Below are 15855 nucleotides of genomic sequence, written 5' to 3' on the forward strand. Positions count from 1 at the left end.
GCAGCCGAGGTGATCCGAAGGATTGTGACACATATGTTAACCTCTGACCCGGAAATCGTCGTAGGAAATGATGTGCTGGACCCTCTAGATTTATCCTTTCACCCAAACCTAATTTTCGCTATCAGACTTTTAAGACAATTAAACGATTGGCAAGGGAAAAGTTTGTTGACCCGACGGGTAACACGATCATGAATACCTGTTATTTTGGCCGTTTAACATGCAGTTCTATAGGACATGTAGGAGGATATAAAGCAATAATTTTATGAATTATGACTTTATGTCGAACTTGCTCTGTTGACTTACAGTTACAAACACAACAAATTTGGCAGATTCCATTTAGGTGCAAGTTGGGACATGTGTAAACATTACAAATATGCCAAAAAGTCAGGTTTTAAAAAAAATTAACCAATTTCATATTATAAGATCGTACATTATGGCTTTAATTGACTTTCCAATATTATATTAATTATTACGTTTGAAGTTGAATGACGTGCTTTAACTAAAATTAATGAATGTGTTGTTGACACCGATGTGCAGTAGGTGATCAATTATACCAACAAATATTAATAAAATCAAAATACTTTATGCATTCCATTAGGATAGTAAATACTGAAAATGCACAGGCACCAAATATATTTGTCTTTCTGGTCAAAGTACCTTTTGTGTCAAATGAATCGAAGCATAAAAATCGTGCTACCTGAAGGGTAAGAAATATTTAGCAACCTTTTTGTTCAGTGTTATTTAGTAGTTATATAGCTGGAATCTCGAACGGACTACGGAGTCATACTGAGGTCAGAACATGTTAGTTAGTATTGCTTGCCAATAACTTTGTATTACATGAAAACCATTATTGCTTTCTCGGATATACGGTAAGAAGATATGTATTATTGTTCTCGTTTGTTCTTTTCTTAATTTATTTTAATTATTAGTATCAATATGACACTTCACAAAGTGATGTTCAAGTTGGTCGATGATCAGCTTTAATGATCAGGCTTTAAGGGTAGACAAGGTATTGTTAGTCGAAGTAGCCAAAAAGCAATCGATTTTCATTATCCAAATCAATAAATTATTGACAAATAACACTTTGATGTTTTGCGAAAGTTCATTCTACAAACCATATACTTTTGAGGGGAAGTAGTCAAAACTACTGGTCCCGAGGTGTTAGATGATTTGATTACTTCCCGACACCGAGGGACAAGTAGTTTTGACTACTTCCCCGAAATGAAACATGTTGTATTTGATTTAGTATACCTCATTATATTTTCACTATCACGGTAAAAAGTTAAAACACCAGTCAACGTGCCGGCCAGCATGGTAAAAAAGCTTAATATTTTGCTTACATGATTTTATTGGAAGATTTCTGTTCAATTTGTTCGATTTCTGTTCAATCCATATTTTCTTTTCAACTTTCCATGAATAACATTTTGTTTCATAAAACGTCAAATTCGCGTGTTATTATCCATCGATAATAGAGACTTTGCGAAATGAAGTTTGAAAATTTACTTTAAGGGGGTACTTCACCCATTGCATTTTTTTTTGTATTTTTTTTGCATTTTGTGAAGAAATGAGAAAAAGAAATTGGACAAAGTGGTATGCAAAATGAAGGGGCAAATCTTCTCGTTCAATTGGTGGCATCAGTATCAATGACGCGTACATGCTTCTAATGGTATAAGCCAAAAAGTGGTACATCATTGATGTTTTAAATTCACTTCATTTTGGAAAGCTTACTATCAACGGATTTCGTTAAAATTTTGGATATGTGTTGCTAACACATTAGGGAAATAATGTTGATATGTAAAATGGGAATAAGTGGTCCCTGATTTCTTTTATGACTTCATGAACTTGGTGCTCCACAACTATCAAAAACGAACCGGTTAAAATGCTTCTATTTTCAATGTTGAGCTATATTTTGTATTATGAACTTGCGACACTATGTCACTGAAACTTAATTAAGCCATAGGTAACAGGTTACCACAACCACACTACAGCAATGTTGAAAAAGATTGTATTTTTTGTCACCTATACCACCATATTAGGTAGTTTTCCGTAAGCTTCATTTTTGTGATTTTGGTAACTATTTTATATTTATTTGCCCAATCCATCTCAACTAGGCAATCTAAATTGTACTCACCATTTACATCCCAAGGTATTTTAGTATATCCACCTCTCACATTTCCATTATATATCCAGTAACAGACAAAATATCAAAATTGATGCCTCATTATGACATGTATGATATCACAGACTATCACATGTATTCAAAATTGATGCCTGAATTTGACCTGAACCAATTGACCTATAACCTGACCTTTGATGACCTTATAGCCTTTTTTAATCTCTTTTCCTAACAACACATCACATACACAGTTAGGACGCGGGACTACCGATTGTTATTGTTCTGCAAGGCTCACTCAGTCATTTAATAAGGCAATACAAATGATCGAATTTGGTATTCAAATGAACAAAATTTTGAGTTACACCTTTTCAGTGTAAAAATTTTTTTCTCGGCCAAATGAAAAGCAATAATTTTTCAGTAAATGTCAGGAAAAACTGTAATGCTTGATACTGTATGTTTTTTTTTTTCAAATCTTAGTGTTAAACTTAGTCGTGAAATTCAGTCATTTAGTGTAAGATTTTCGATTTTGATAGGCTTCAACTCTGCCCGCGAGCCTTTTTTTGGATCAATCTTTTAGCTTTTCAAAGTAATATAGTTTGCTAAAGAATGATTTTTCCCAACTTTCTAACGCACATCACCGTGAGCGATATATCATAGTTTTGTCAGAATTTCCGTTTTGATTCCATAATTTTTGACTACCAGCTGAAAAATTTTCAAATCCACGCGTGAAATCTTAGGCTAATACTAGCATTGTGGATCGATATCTCTGGGTGCCCGGCCTGGATACAGTGTTGCCAGAACTTCAATATAGCAAAGAAATTACCTAGTGTTTCAATTGTCATGAAGGTGACTGGGTATAGTGCCTTTTGTTTGTGTTTGTTTGAAATTGCTTAAACCCACCGAAAGTCATAATGAAGCAGCCAAAACAATACAAGGTTAAACATGGAAGTTTATAACAACCTATTATAATGACCTAAAGGAAAAATCATTTATGGCAACAATGAGCCTTGCATTGTAAGTCATGGTTAAAATGTGTTGAGTACCCACCCACCCCCATAGGCCTACATAATATTACATACCGGTACCTTATAATATTTATATAGCACGGCTATAGCTATAGCCTACATTTAGAAAGTAGGTCCTATAGCGCTAAATTATGACAAATAGGCCTACACAACCCCGAACGCAAGTCTGAAGGGTGTAATGAAAATGCCAACCCGCGATGGGGGGGGGGGGGGGGGGGTCATTCAAAATTCACCTGGAGATAGGAGGGACAGAAAATTAAAATCCCCTCTAATAACACGCGAATTTTTCTAGGTTTGGACAGTGGATTTTCCCAAGGACCTCATCCTAGGTAAATAAACAAACAGACAAAATGGTTTTCATAATCATGGAATCCATAGCCCCTATAAATTGAAATTGCAGGCTATCACGGGAGCAAATTTCCAAAATTCACCTCATTTACCAGAATTGGGGATTTGGGCTACCAAATCGCTGGTCAGGCAATCCTGGTTTTCAATGCAAAGGGACCTGGTTGACAACAATTGAAATATCGATTATTTCTGCTGGTTGTTCTCGAGATAAAGTACTGAGTTTGACATTTTCGGAGCATGAAGGGAAAAAGGGTAAAATAAAAACGGAAATTCTGACAAAACTATAATATATAGACCAATACGATGTGCTTTACAGAGGTGGGAAATATCTTTCTTTAGCAAACTATATTAGTTTGAGACGCTAAAAAATGAATTCCGTAAAAAGCTCGCGGGCGAACTAAAGGCCTATAAAAATCAAAAATATCACACTAAAAGACAAAATATGATGCTTGAATTTTAACACCAGGATTTAAAAAAAATGTGTATCCAAGCACTATGTCTTTAACTGACATTACTGAAGAAAAAAAAAAATATTGCTTTATATTTGACCGAGAAAATAAATTTCATAGCAAAAAGGTGTATCTCTGAATTGTGCTGATTTTAACATGTATCGATCGACTTTTAGCGCGAATATGCATTTCTAAAGAATTGGTAGTCCCGCGTCCTAACTGTACATTGTGTAGTATTAAATTGTCTATGTGGAAGAGATTAGGCCTATTTAATTTATTCAGTGTTATAATCAGTGAGTACATTTCTATAGATAGTATAACAAAGGATTTAATGTATTCTATTCATGTATTCTACTTGGACATGTTCAATAGAATAAATTATGGTTTGTTATGAAACACACATCTCAGTTACCAGGATACAGTAAACAAAAAAAAATATATAGGGCTAAAATGATTTTCTAAAATGGTTTAAAACCACTTTGTATGTAGAGATATTTTATAAGTTCAGGACATGAGATGATGAACATATTTATATACTTCATAAATTTGCAACAAAAAAAGAAGATGGGTACTGATGAAAACCAGGGTATTATATCGCCTTAACTGGAAAGGCAACTTCAGAAATATCGACTTGATTTCTTGCTCAAATTTACTCCAACGCGAAAGTATGGTTGGTTACTGCAACAACAGCGTATTGTCGCTTAAACTCGGGACATGTGTATCAATGTGCGTTCAAAAGAAGGGCATGTGTAAGAGCTTTGTAACCGACTACATCAAAATGTCTCTCTTCTGTTTAGTCAAGTGGTTATTAGTCCCACTTCAAGACAAAAGACTCTACCTTAAGAGCTTCGTTTGAGTAAACATGAATGAACTCGCGATACCACTCAATATGGATTATGTCGGGACCCAGCGTTAAAAAGGCCTACAAGCGTAAAATATTACGGCGGCCAGCATCCAAAAGGAGAGGGTCAAGAAGGAAGACAAGATGTCCCAGAGGAGAGCTGCCCCTCCCCCTTGGCTACCTGCAAAGCACCTCCCTGTCCACTTCCAATGCCCTCCCTCTCCTTCTCCCTACCCCCTCTCTTACCAGGCACAACCTATGACATGTTATTTATAAAAATGTTATGCACCTGCTTTACTCTTCCAGAAGTATCGTAAGTAATCAAGTATCAAGTAAAACCAGTCCATTTTTACGGGAACTTAATTAATCCCCTTGGCGTTGAAGTCAAGCCAAAACTTGGTTCCGCAAACTGATTTGGTGTAAGTCATGAGCACACACAAAAGTATATATCAAGTGTGACGTTTGGAACAAAAATCAAAGAAACCCTAATCTAATTCAATCAATAATTTTCAGCAACACGTAGCCTGTTTTTTACCCAAACCAAATTAGATTTCCAATAATTGGTCTATTATTCTAGATAATACATAAGTGGTAATTATGTAGTCTATGAGGACGGCACACTATAGATTCTGGCGTTAACTTTAACTTCAAGCGGCTTTAATGGCAGGGTGGTTTTGAATACATAATCCTCTATAATCCTCTAGACGTTAAAGTATGTGGTTTCAAACTTCATTTCGCAAAGTCTCTAATGTCAGCAAAATAACTGCAGCAGACGCCATGTTCAGCTATTTTCACGATAAACGCATCTGCAGAATCGCCGTTGTGTAGCATATCGCAAATGTCTGAAGGAACGGTGCCACGCGGGGTCGAGACACCGTGTGGTATAATTGAAGACCGAATTAAAAAGACTAGTTCGCGTAAACTAGTCTTTTTAATTCGGTCTTTAATTATAGTAGGGGTGCGGAAGTTGTTACTACTTCCCCGCGTGCGCGTAATGGAACAGGCGCGGGGAAGTAGTCAAAATACCGTACGAGGACGCTGGCGTTATTAACCAAAAAATTAAAGATGTCTGGACTACCTAATAAATATTTATGAGGTATAGTAAATTTAAATCACAAATGACAGTCTGGTCATTTCAATATCATCTCATAAGACCACCACTTTTTACAACTCTTTTTGTTTATACTTAATTAATTCCACAAAACCAGTTCTACAATGTTTTTGTAAATGAGAGTACTTGTTAGCAAATAAAAATGTCTCAGCAACTAATTTTTTTTGGTGCGGAATGTATATAGTTTTATTCATTTGTTGTGGTATAAATGACATCAAAGAGTGTATTTGCAGCGAGGTATAATGCCAATAAATTAATGTTTACACCAATAACAATAGCTTTGTTTATACCCATACAAGTATTTGAGTCCCAATTTCCGTGGCCCGTATCCGTACTCACACTTGCACCCTATTTTGGGTTCGGAGCGGTACCCGTACCCGTACTCATGGCTAGGGACCCGTACCCGTACCCGTACCCATGGCCTGGGACCCGTACCCGTACCCATGGCCTGGGACCCGTACCGGTACCCATGGTCTGGGACCCGTACCCGTACCCGTACTCATGGCTTGGGACCCATACCCGTACCCGTACTTATGGCGGGTCCCAATACTACAAGTCTGCTTCCAGATTTATGATTAGAAGATACTTTTGATCAAATCGTTTATATCAAAAATTGTTGCGTTGTAACTGCGATAAATGCTTTCAAGATAATAACACACAGTCTACTCCATTATCTCATTATTTGCAATGTCTTAGGCACCGTATACTGTATACTTGATCTGGCAGCAGACAACCAAACATGGCTTCACCGAGGGCTTCTTCACTAGTTATTCTGATCACAGGTTGTGCCCAAGGCATCGGCAAAGAAGCAGCTTTATTTCTTGCACGAGATCCACAACGTCGCTTCAAGGTGTATGCTACCATGCGTAATATGGCGACAAGACAAGAGGAGTTGAAAACAGAGGCAGGGAATATTCTTGACGATACACTGTTTATTCGGGAATTGGATGTTACCAAACAACAAACTATTGATAACACTTTAAAAGAAATTATCGAGATTGAAGGAAAAATTGATGTTTTGGGTAAGACTATTAAAAGGACATTTCACTAAAATTGCGCCCTCAATTTGGTATTGACGATACTATTATTATCATTATTATGTTTTGATGAATCCAAGTGTGTGAAAATATTGGATCCAACACATAATAATGATAAAATTGGATGCTTTACGCCCAATATTTATTGGTCTCGCTATAAATATGGGCTCAATCAATCCAATTTTATATCACAATTGCATCGGTGTATCTAACCCTAAACAAATTCCATTCAAAGCCACTCTTAGCTTTATCTAATACTAAAACGTGTACATAAAATAAAACAAATGTGGTCGAAGCTTATGTTTTTTTTGATGATGATGATGATGATGATGATGGTGATGATGATGATGATGATGATGATGATGATGATGATGATGATGACGATGATGATGATGCTGATGATGATGATGATAATAATAATGATGATGATGATGATGATGATGATAAGGAAAATTTCAAATTATTTTAGTCATCGCAGGACTCTGGTAAAGCTTAGTGGGAAACAGGTCCAATGTTTCTGTCAATTTCAAAATTACCGTAGAAAATATCCAAGAAATGTAAATGTAGAAGACGAAATCTCACACTTTTTTCAGTAAATAACGCAGCATTGCAAAGTGGAGCCTGGTGGGAAACCAGTCCAATGGATACCTACTATGACCTAATGGAAGTCAACTATTTTGGATGCGTCAGAATGACTAGGGCAGTAGTCCCGTACATGAAAGATATACGGAGTGGCAGGATCATTCAAATCTCAAGCGGAATTGGATTCCGAGGTATTTGCTTTTTCTTCAACAATAATCGTTTACCTTTGTTGGACTGAAATATCTTACAAAATTACACCCCAATTGAAACCATTTGTTGCATTTTTTTACACCTTTGTTGGTTATACAGTAGCAGACCTAATAATTATATAATTTCGTTTTTGCTCTAATCAAACAGCACATTTTAACCCATTAATGGTTATTGCAGAACAGGCCACAACACAGCGTCATCATTCCTATATCTTTGTATCAAAAATTGGCGTGATAGTAGGGCGAATCCACTAGTTCTTCAACAGCCACGCATGGTGATTTTGTTCGGCTCAGGCTAAGTACACCACCACGTACGATAAAAAGATTCATTCCCACTACGAATGCAGCGTTGCCATTCATCATCTGAAATGACTAATTTTTACGTTCTGCGCATGCTCATCCTCGTTAACATTACTTACTCAAGAAATTTTTTGTCGATTTTTGTTTTCAAAGCGCCGATTCAACACATATATTCAACTGCAAGTCAAGCAATAGCTTTTAAAATAACGGGATATATTCTATAATTTGAGATTATAATCAAACATTGACATATCAAAGGAAAATGCACCACCAGTCTTTTTTCATTAGGCATATAGCTAGGAAAAATACCAGAAATGGTTTAATGCTGCCAATTATAGCTATGAATAAAATCAAGTATATCTCAAGTGGCGGTCTTTTCAAATCATAAGCTCTTGTATGTGAAAAATGTGAGGGGCATTTTGATATTTTGCCCCATCTAAAAACATGATAGACGTGTCCCCACTTTCCCCGGGATTGAAACCCGTAAAAGGGTGGTTAATAGTTATTGTTATAGTTACCGTCTGTATCAGAATGCCCCAATAATGTTCATTAAAAAGTCTGATACGTACATTATAAAATTTAAATTGAAGATATGTTATGACTTTTTTTAGGTATTCCACATTATGTACAATACACTGCCACCAAGTTTGCCGTGGAGGGTTTCAGTGAGTCTATTGCTCCACCATTGAGGAAATTTAACATCTGGTAAGTAGACTACGATCATGTTAGGTAATGGAGCCTTAGTATTTATGAAATTTATAAAAACTGTCACTTGTGATAACATTAATCTTTGCATACAAATTTACAATTATAATTAAGTTTGAAAACTTAGATGATAGGTCATTAATAACAAACATCGAAACAGCATCCCGAGATTACTCACATGTCTTTGCTGACAATTTTCCCTCGCGACTGAAGTCGCCTTTTTAGTTCTCCACAACAACTTTTCGCCCTTGATTTCCATGTTGAACTTGAAATTTTTGGATCTGTTGATTTGCAGGGTTTCTTTGATTGAGCCAGGTTACGTGGCGACCAATATGACTAAACAGTTTGGTGAAAACCCTAGTGTTATATTTGCAAAAACAGCCGAGTCGATCCCAACAGCAGAAGAGCGAAGGATTGTGACACATATGCTAACCTCTGACCCGGAAATCGTCATAGGAAATGATGTGCTGGACCCTCAAGATTTGGCGAAACAGTTGCAAGATGTTATCCTCTCACCCAAACCTGATTTTCGGTATCAGACTTCAAAGGCAATTAAGAGATTGGCAAGGGAAAAGTTTGTTGACCCGACGGGCAACGCAGTCATGAATGCTTGGTTAAAGCAGTAAATTAGTATTGACGATACTATTATTATCACAATTGCATCGGTGTATCTAACCCTAAACAAATTCTATTCAAAGTCACTCTTAGCTTTATCTAATTCTAAAACGTGTACATAAAATAAAGCAACTGTGGTCCAAGCTTATGTTTTAGTTTTAATTTTCTTCACTGTACTTATCTGTACATGTCGGTTTTTCAGTTCTAATTGTGTACTGTTTCTTTGGTTCTTTTGTTTAGTTTCCTTTAGTATTGTGACATCAACTGGCGTCTGATCTCACCTTGACAATTCGGTTACGTTGTCTAAGAAGAATGCGGCGCATCTAGGTGCTCTAGAATCCACTTTTTGATCTCCTTTTGAGGATGTCCCATAAGTTTTCCAGAGTGTGGACTCTTTGAAGGCTACTATACGTTTTAATCCTGATGCCAGGAGCATACGATATTGCTATCTAATAGTTGTACACGATAAACAAAAATCTAAAACAAAATAACTGACGAAAATTGAAACAATGAAACAAAGAAGTGGAACAAACAGGTAAACGTAGGAAACAAAAATAGACAGCGTTAATAAAAAAAATGACTGAAGAAAAGGTGTTGTCTTTATGTTCCGTTTGTCATGCTTGTTATACTTTATTTCAGTTGGTAGAAGGGTCTATCGTGCACCCTCGGAAATATACTTTAAAATCAGAAAACATGCGTAGAAAATTTTAAGATATGTTTAAAAATTCCAAAAGTGTTCCTAGGGGTCAAATTTCATACAACATGATTGAAATTTCAAAAATGCTCAGATTTTATCAAAAACCACACCAAGGTATTCCTCTAGTCATAATGATTCAGAAAAAGTATAGTTCGACCTATATGTGACATACCTTTCTTAAGTTATAAGCAGAAAGGTCAAAATTAGGCGTAATCATTTTTTTAGCCACACAGGGGTCGAAAGTACTCTGATTTCAATGAAAATGGTCTCAAATTGTTCGTCATGTAAAATGAAATCAAAAAGGAATAGTTTTCACCATCCAGGATACTTCATTACCTAGGAAATAGGCTCTTTAAATGCGGAAATGGGGGTTGACCATTGCTGGATTGTTGGCAATAAAAGGCATTCTAGATAGTACAATCTTTTCTTATTTGAGTTCATTTTACGTGTTTTAACATAGCTTATCTATGTAGTAGATTTCCAAAGGTGCACGACAGACCCTTCAACCAACTGAACTAATTGGCCTCTGTCATTTTCGAAATAGGCCTACGACACCCGCCTATTCAAATCCTCGTAACTTGGCTTGTAGAGGTCGCAGAAGATCCACAAAGGCGACAATATTTGCAGAATTAGAGTTACGCGGTAGCTTTGACCAACAAGTTTTAAAAATAAACGACTGACAAAGAAAACTAAAAATGCTCCGCGAGACTATATTTACACGCAGCATTAAAGTTCTATTGTTACAGATTAGAGAGGCAATTTGGATCAGGAAACGAGGGCGAAACACCATGAACAGAGACGAGTGGAATTATTTATTACCGAATATTTTCAACCAGCTTCTAGCGCCGCCACCGGCAGCATCTTCAGGAAAGAAGAAGAAGCAAGGTTGCCAGTCTGATGAAGTGCTGGGTAGCAGCATGAAATTGTAACAAGGTATGTCATCAAAAAATGGATTTGATAGGATGAATTCACATCAAATAATATCCAAAAATTTTGCTACAGCCCTAGCTACAAATCATTTTCGCACTATTTTGTCTGTTTCCCTTTCAAATATACCATAGCATATTCTGAGACACACTGCATACAAATTCTGAACACCATATTTCGAAACACCCTGCATACAAATTCTGAACACCATTATTTCAAAAATGACAAACAGGCTAATTAGTTCAGGTTTTGGTGGATAAGATATGATATAATAATTGAGTAAATATGTGATTTAATAGGTGTCGTATATTTACCCAATTATTGTTTAGTTATCAAATGACCTTTGCCCTCTATTTGCATAACCATACAATATGTGTAAAACCATATATTTTATTAATCCTTGTAATAGACGAGTAATAATGCTTTGCATCTCGAAACCTTTTTGGAACCATTTTGAAAATTGATCCCTCCCGTGAGCCGTCCAGCAGGGGACAAATATTTTGCCAAATCAATTCCACACACCAAAAGCCAAAGTTGTGCAGTTCTTGTGTCAAGTTTTGCTAATAGAGAGTGCCCATGTAATCAAGCGGAACGGACTAAAATAGTGAATCGCACCAGTCACATTCTCTATTCAATAGAGTTAGGAACATGACAAGACATTTGGGCTAGAATGAGACTTTGGATTACGATGCAACCCACTAATCGACAGCAGAGATGGTCATTGAAGATGCGAAGACTGGAGCAAAGGCAGCTCGTCACACTTGCTTTCATGACTGGCTTGGGTGACTCCTATTAAAATTACCGGCACCCAGCGCGGCAGGGCTTAAAAAACACAAAAAGCCACAAGCCCATAGAAAAGATTTCCAAGTAACGGGTTCCAATATAAAATAGCCCCGCAGTCATGCATTACAACAGGTTGCTATACACCTAGTGACAACCTTTAATGAGCTATGACATCACCCAAGTTACATCTCGCCGTGATTTAATAGTGTATTTACTATGCAAATAACCACTTTCCTTGCTCAATAGTGTATCGGGAAATAACCCTTTGTTATGCAAAATAGCTTTCCCAATTTTACGCGCTGAAGTTAGCTGAAGGCCACACTCGTCATACCTCAGTGAACATCCAAAGAGGAACTAGCGGGTTTCCGTGTGTGTGAATTTCTAGCGTATATATTTCTGTGTATAATATTTGTGTATATTGCCAAATAGGGGCATTATGACCAATATTTATGAATATTGCATGGTACATATATAATAGGGAAAATAGCCGGATGGTGTCCAAATTTGGTTAGAATATACTTTATGGTCGATACTATCGAGTGAGTTTGATATTTTGATGAATGAACTGTATTATGAATGGCAGCACGCCGTCATCCACATCCATATTCACTACGCAAGAGTGAAATGCTTTGTTGAAATTACATCAGGTACATGTGTCGGTTTTTTCAATTATTTTTGCATGTAACATATTAACATACAATACAATACAATACAACTGAAATTTATATAGCGCCTAAAACCAAACAATTGTACTAAGGCGCTGATAAACACTTAAACCAAATAAAATTACAGTCCATAGGCAACATTAAACAAATGGCATTTCAAGAGTCTTTTGAAAATGAGAAGAGAGTTTGCATTTCTGATATGTTTCGGTAGCCGGTTCCATTGACGAGGTGCGTAGCATGTAAAAGCACGGTCTGCAAATGTTCGGTGGTAAGTTCGGATAATAGTGGTGCAGAGGAGGAACGTAACGGCCTGCGGTCAGTCTGTATCTGGAGCATGCTTGAAAGATATTCAGGAGCCTGTTGGTGGAGAGATTTGTATGTTAGAACCATGATCTTAAAGTAAATTCTTTGCTTAACAGGCAACCAATGCAAGTTGATGAGATCGTCAGAGATGGGATCGTATTTTCGCTTTCTAGTGATCAACCTAGCTGCAGTGCGTTGAATATTCTGGAGTCTTTTAAGGAGATTGTTGTTGATACCTGCTAACAAACTGTTGCAGTAATCGAGTCTAGATGTGACTAAGGTGTGAACAACTAATTTGGCGGAGTCCGTGGTTAACATTTTCCTCGCCCTACCAATATTGACAAGTTGGAAATTGGCGGACTTAGTAATACTTGCAACTTGAGCAGCCATTGTCAAACCCGGGTCAAACATAACTCCAAGGTTCTTCACTGGGTCAGATTTGACAGCTATATCAACACCTGCGGTGTTAACATTCGGAAGATGGATCTTGGCCAGTTGGGATCTGTAACCAAGAACCTCGGTTTTATCAGCGTTCAACTTGAGATAATTCTCAGACATCCATATATTTATGTCATTCACACACTGCTCAAGTTTGGACACAGCAAGATTCACACCACTTGTGGGGCAAACAGACACATAAACTTGGGTGTCATCAGCGTAGATGTGAAGTTTCATCCCGTGTCTACGAATAATGTCACCAAGAGGAAGGATGTAAATCGAAAACAACAAGGGCCCAAGCACAGACCCCTGTGGCACTCCGTACTGCAGGTGTTGTGGAGCAGAGAACTTCCCGTTTATATGCACACATTGATTCCGATCCGAAAGATATGATGAAAACCAGTCCAAGATGGTAGCCTTTATTCCAAGATGATGTTGTAATCTGGCAAGTAACATAGCGTGATCGATAGTGTCAAATGCACTGCTGAGGTCCAACAAAACAAGCAAGGTAACACCTTGGTTTTCCATTGCACATAAAATATCATTGTGCACTGACAACAAAGCAGACTCTGTGCTGTGGAATTGCTTATATGCTGATTGGAAAGGTTCGTTGAGATTGTGATCAGACATATAATGTTTGAGCTGCTTAGCGACAACACGTTCAAGGACTTTTGACAGGAAGGAAAGGTTGCTGACAGGGCGATGTTTTTTTAAGTTGTTAGCATCCAAGTTCTGTTTCTTGAGCAAATCTGCTGTGATTAAAATCACAGCAGATTTCATTGAAGATGGAACATCTCCTTCTTTAAGAGACATATTCACGATGGATGTGCTAATACGCAGCAGCGAATCAAGTAATTTCTTGATTAACCAGGTGGGCATGGGATCAAGAAGCCCAGAGGCACTAGAAGACTCCATAATAATGTCCTTAACATCTGTTTCAGAAACCGTGCTAAACTCCGTCCAAGACAACTCCGAAGTTGTTTGATTTTCGGAAGGCAAAGGATCACTTGACGCGAGACTCAACCTGATTGTCTGTATCTTAGACGAAAAATAAGATGTGATCTGGCAGTTTAGAAGATTTCTTATTCTGAAAGATGTCGCCAATGACAGCAAACATCGACTTAAAGTCATTACCACAATCAAGGATCTTCTGATTGAAGAATTCACATTTTGCATTGTACAGAGAAGTATTATATTTGTTTTTAAGCTCTTTGAAATGCTCAAAATCAACTGTCAGTCCACTCGAGATCCATTTTCGCTCTGCCTTACGACGATCACGTTTAGCTTGATGTAAAGCGTCACTGTACTATGGTTGTTTAACACGAGGGACCACGGTTATAGTGCATGATGGTGCATGATGATCCAATAAATCTGATAGTATCTTATTGTACTGATCAGCAGCAGCATTAAGATTTTCAGGCAGCGAAGTGGTTAGCTCACTTGCCACAATATCGCTATTAAGATTATCAGAGTCAATGGATCTGTATTTCCGCGAAGTGATTGTGGTTCTTGGAACAGGAGGCTTACCGACCTTAATTGTGCACTCAACAAGTGCATGATCTGAAATAAGGTCATGCACACAAGTGTTCTCTACAAGACTGTCGTTTTCGCGTGCTATGACAACGTCCAACATGTGGCCACAGCGATGTGTTGGTCCAGTAACAGACTGACTGAGACCGATCATGTTCATAAGTTCACTGAATTTGCGAGTACCGGGATCATTAAGGATATCTAGATGAAGATTCAGGTCGCCAACTACAACTAATTCACCTTGAGCAATGGATAAATCCTGCATGAACTGAGAAAATTCCTCAAGGAACAGTCCTTCGTTGAGGCCATTCTTGGGTGATGGATAAGGTCTATAAATAGTGACAACCGTAAAACATTTTGATCCGCAGGTAAAAACTATAGAACAGTACTCAAAGCTCCTGAACCGATGATCCGTGTTGTCAATCTTGGAAACAATCTTAAAGGACTTCTGATACAACACAGCAATTCCACCATGAGCATCTCCACCTCCACGCGGAACATTGACCACATCATAGCCAGGTGGCGTCATTGATCGAAGACAGAAATCATCAGATTGATTTCCAGCGAACCAAGTCTCTGTGAGGCAAAATATTTGGATCCGATGTTCAACAATCAAGTCAGTTATTATCCCGTTCTTGGACTTATCTTTGGCACCTTGGCAGTTCAAAGAATAGAGGGAAACATCAGACCCAACACGTCTATTTGTGTTAACCTGTTGCAGTTTTAGTCTAAGTTTTCGACCTCCTTTCTTTCCTCTCCTAGTTGGTTTGTATCTTGAAACTCCCAAGGAGCAAATAGTGTCAAAAACATCCTTGGATACATTATATTTTCCAATATCATTGATTGCAAGGAGATGGTCTCTAGAGTTAATCGGTACTTGAGTTGGTGATTCCATCAATAAGTGATCAATCAATATGTGATTAGATGGTAATAATATTGTTGACCACAAGAATATGGCAGTCCAAATCTCAATGCAAATCAACACATGCATGGCTAGCAATGGTGGTAAAGCTGAGCATACAGAACAGAAAATCCAAAACAAGAATCATGAACTTTCGAAGCATAGTCCATCCAAAGACTCAATAAGATGAATCATTAAACTCCCTGATGTTAGCCAAGTAGAATGGTAGCAGTTTTATTTGGTAAAAGTGCTTGGTGCCAGCAAAATTGATGT

The 15855-nt window shown here is 37.5% G+C and overlaps 1 protein-coding gene across 1 annotated transcript; it reads left to right on the forward strand.

Annotated features, from left to right (window-relative positions):
* Positions 1–728: 728 nt before the first annotated feature.
* LOC140170710 (retinol dehydrogenase 8-like) lies at positions 729–9349 on the forward strand. Its single transcript, XM_072193947.1, has 5 exons — positions 729–869; positions 6587–6912; positions 7521–7700; positions 8630–8723; positions 9019–9349. Exons 2-5 carry the CDS (start codon positions 6630–6632, stop codon positions 9347–9349), a joined length of 888 nt encoding a protein of 295 aa, XP_072050048.1. The 5' UTR covers positions 729–869; positions 6587–6629.
* Positions 9350–15855: the final 6506 nt, after the last annotated feature.

Source organism: Amphiura filiformis, chromosome 15 (genome assembly GCF_039555335.1).
Source record: "Amphiura filiformis chromosome 15, Afil_fr2py, whole genome shotgun sequence".
In the NCBI taxonomy this organism is placed as follows: Eukaryota; Metazoa; Echinodermata; class Ophiuroidea; order Amphilepidida; family Amphiuridae; genus Amphiura; species Amphiura filiformis.

Coding starts and splice junctions, on each gene's coding strand:
- LOC140170710 (XM_072193947.1), top strand. CDS start 6,630: ATGGCTTCACCGAGGGCTTCTTCACTAGTTATTCTGATCACAGGTTGT. Junction 6,913..7,520: donor AGGAAAAATTGATGTTTTGG/GTAAGACTATTA, acceptor CACTTTTTTCAG/TAAATAACGCAGCATTGCAA. Junction 7,701..8,629: donor AAGCGGAATTGGATTCCGAG/GTATTTGCTTTT, acceptor GACTTTTTTTAG/GTATTCCACATTATGTACAA.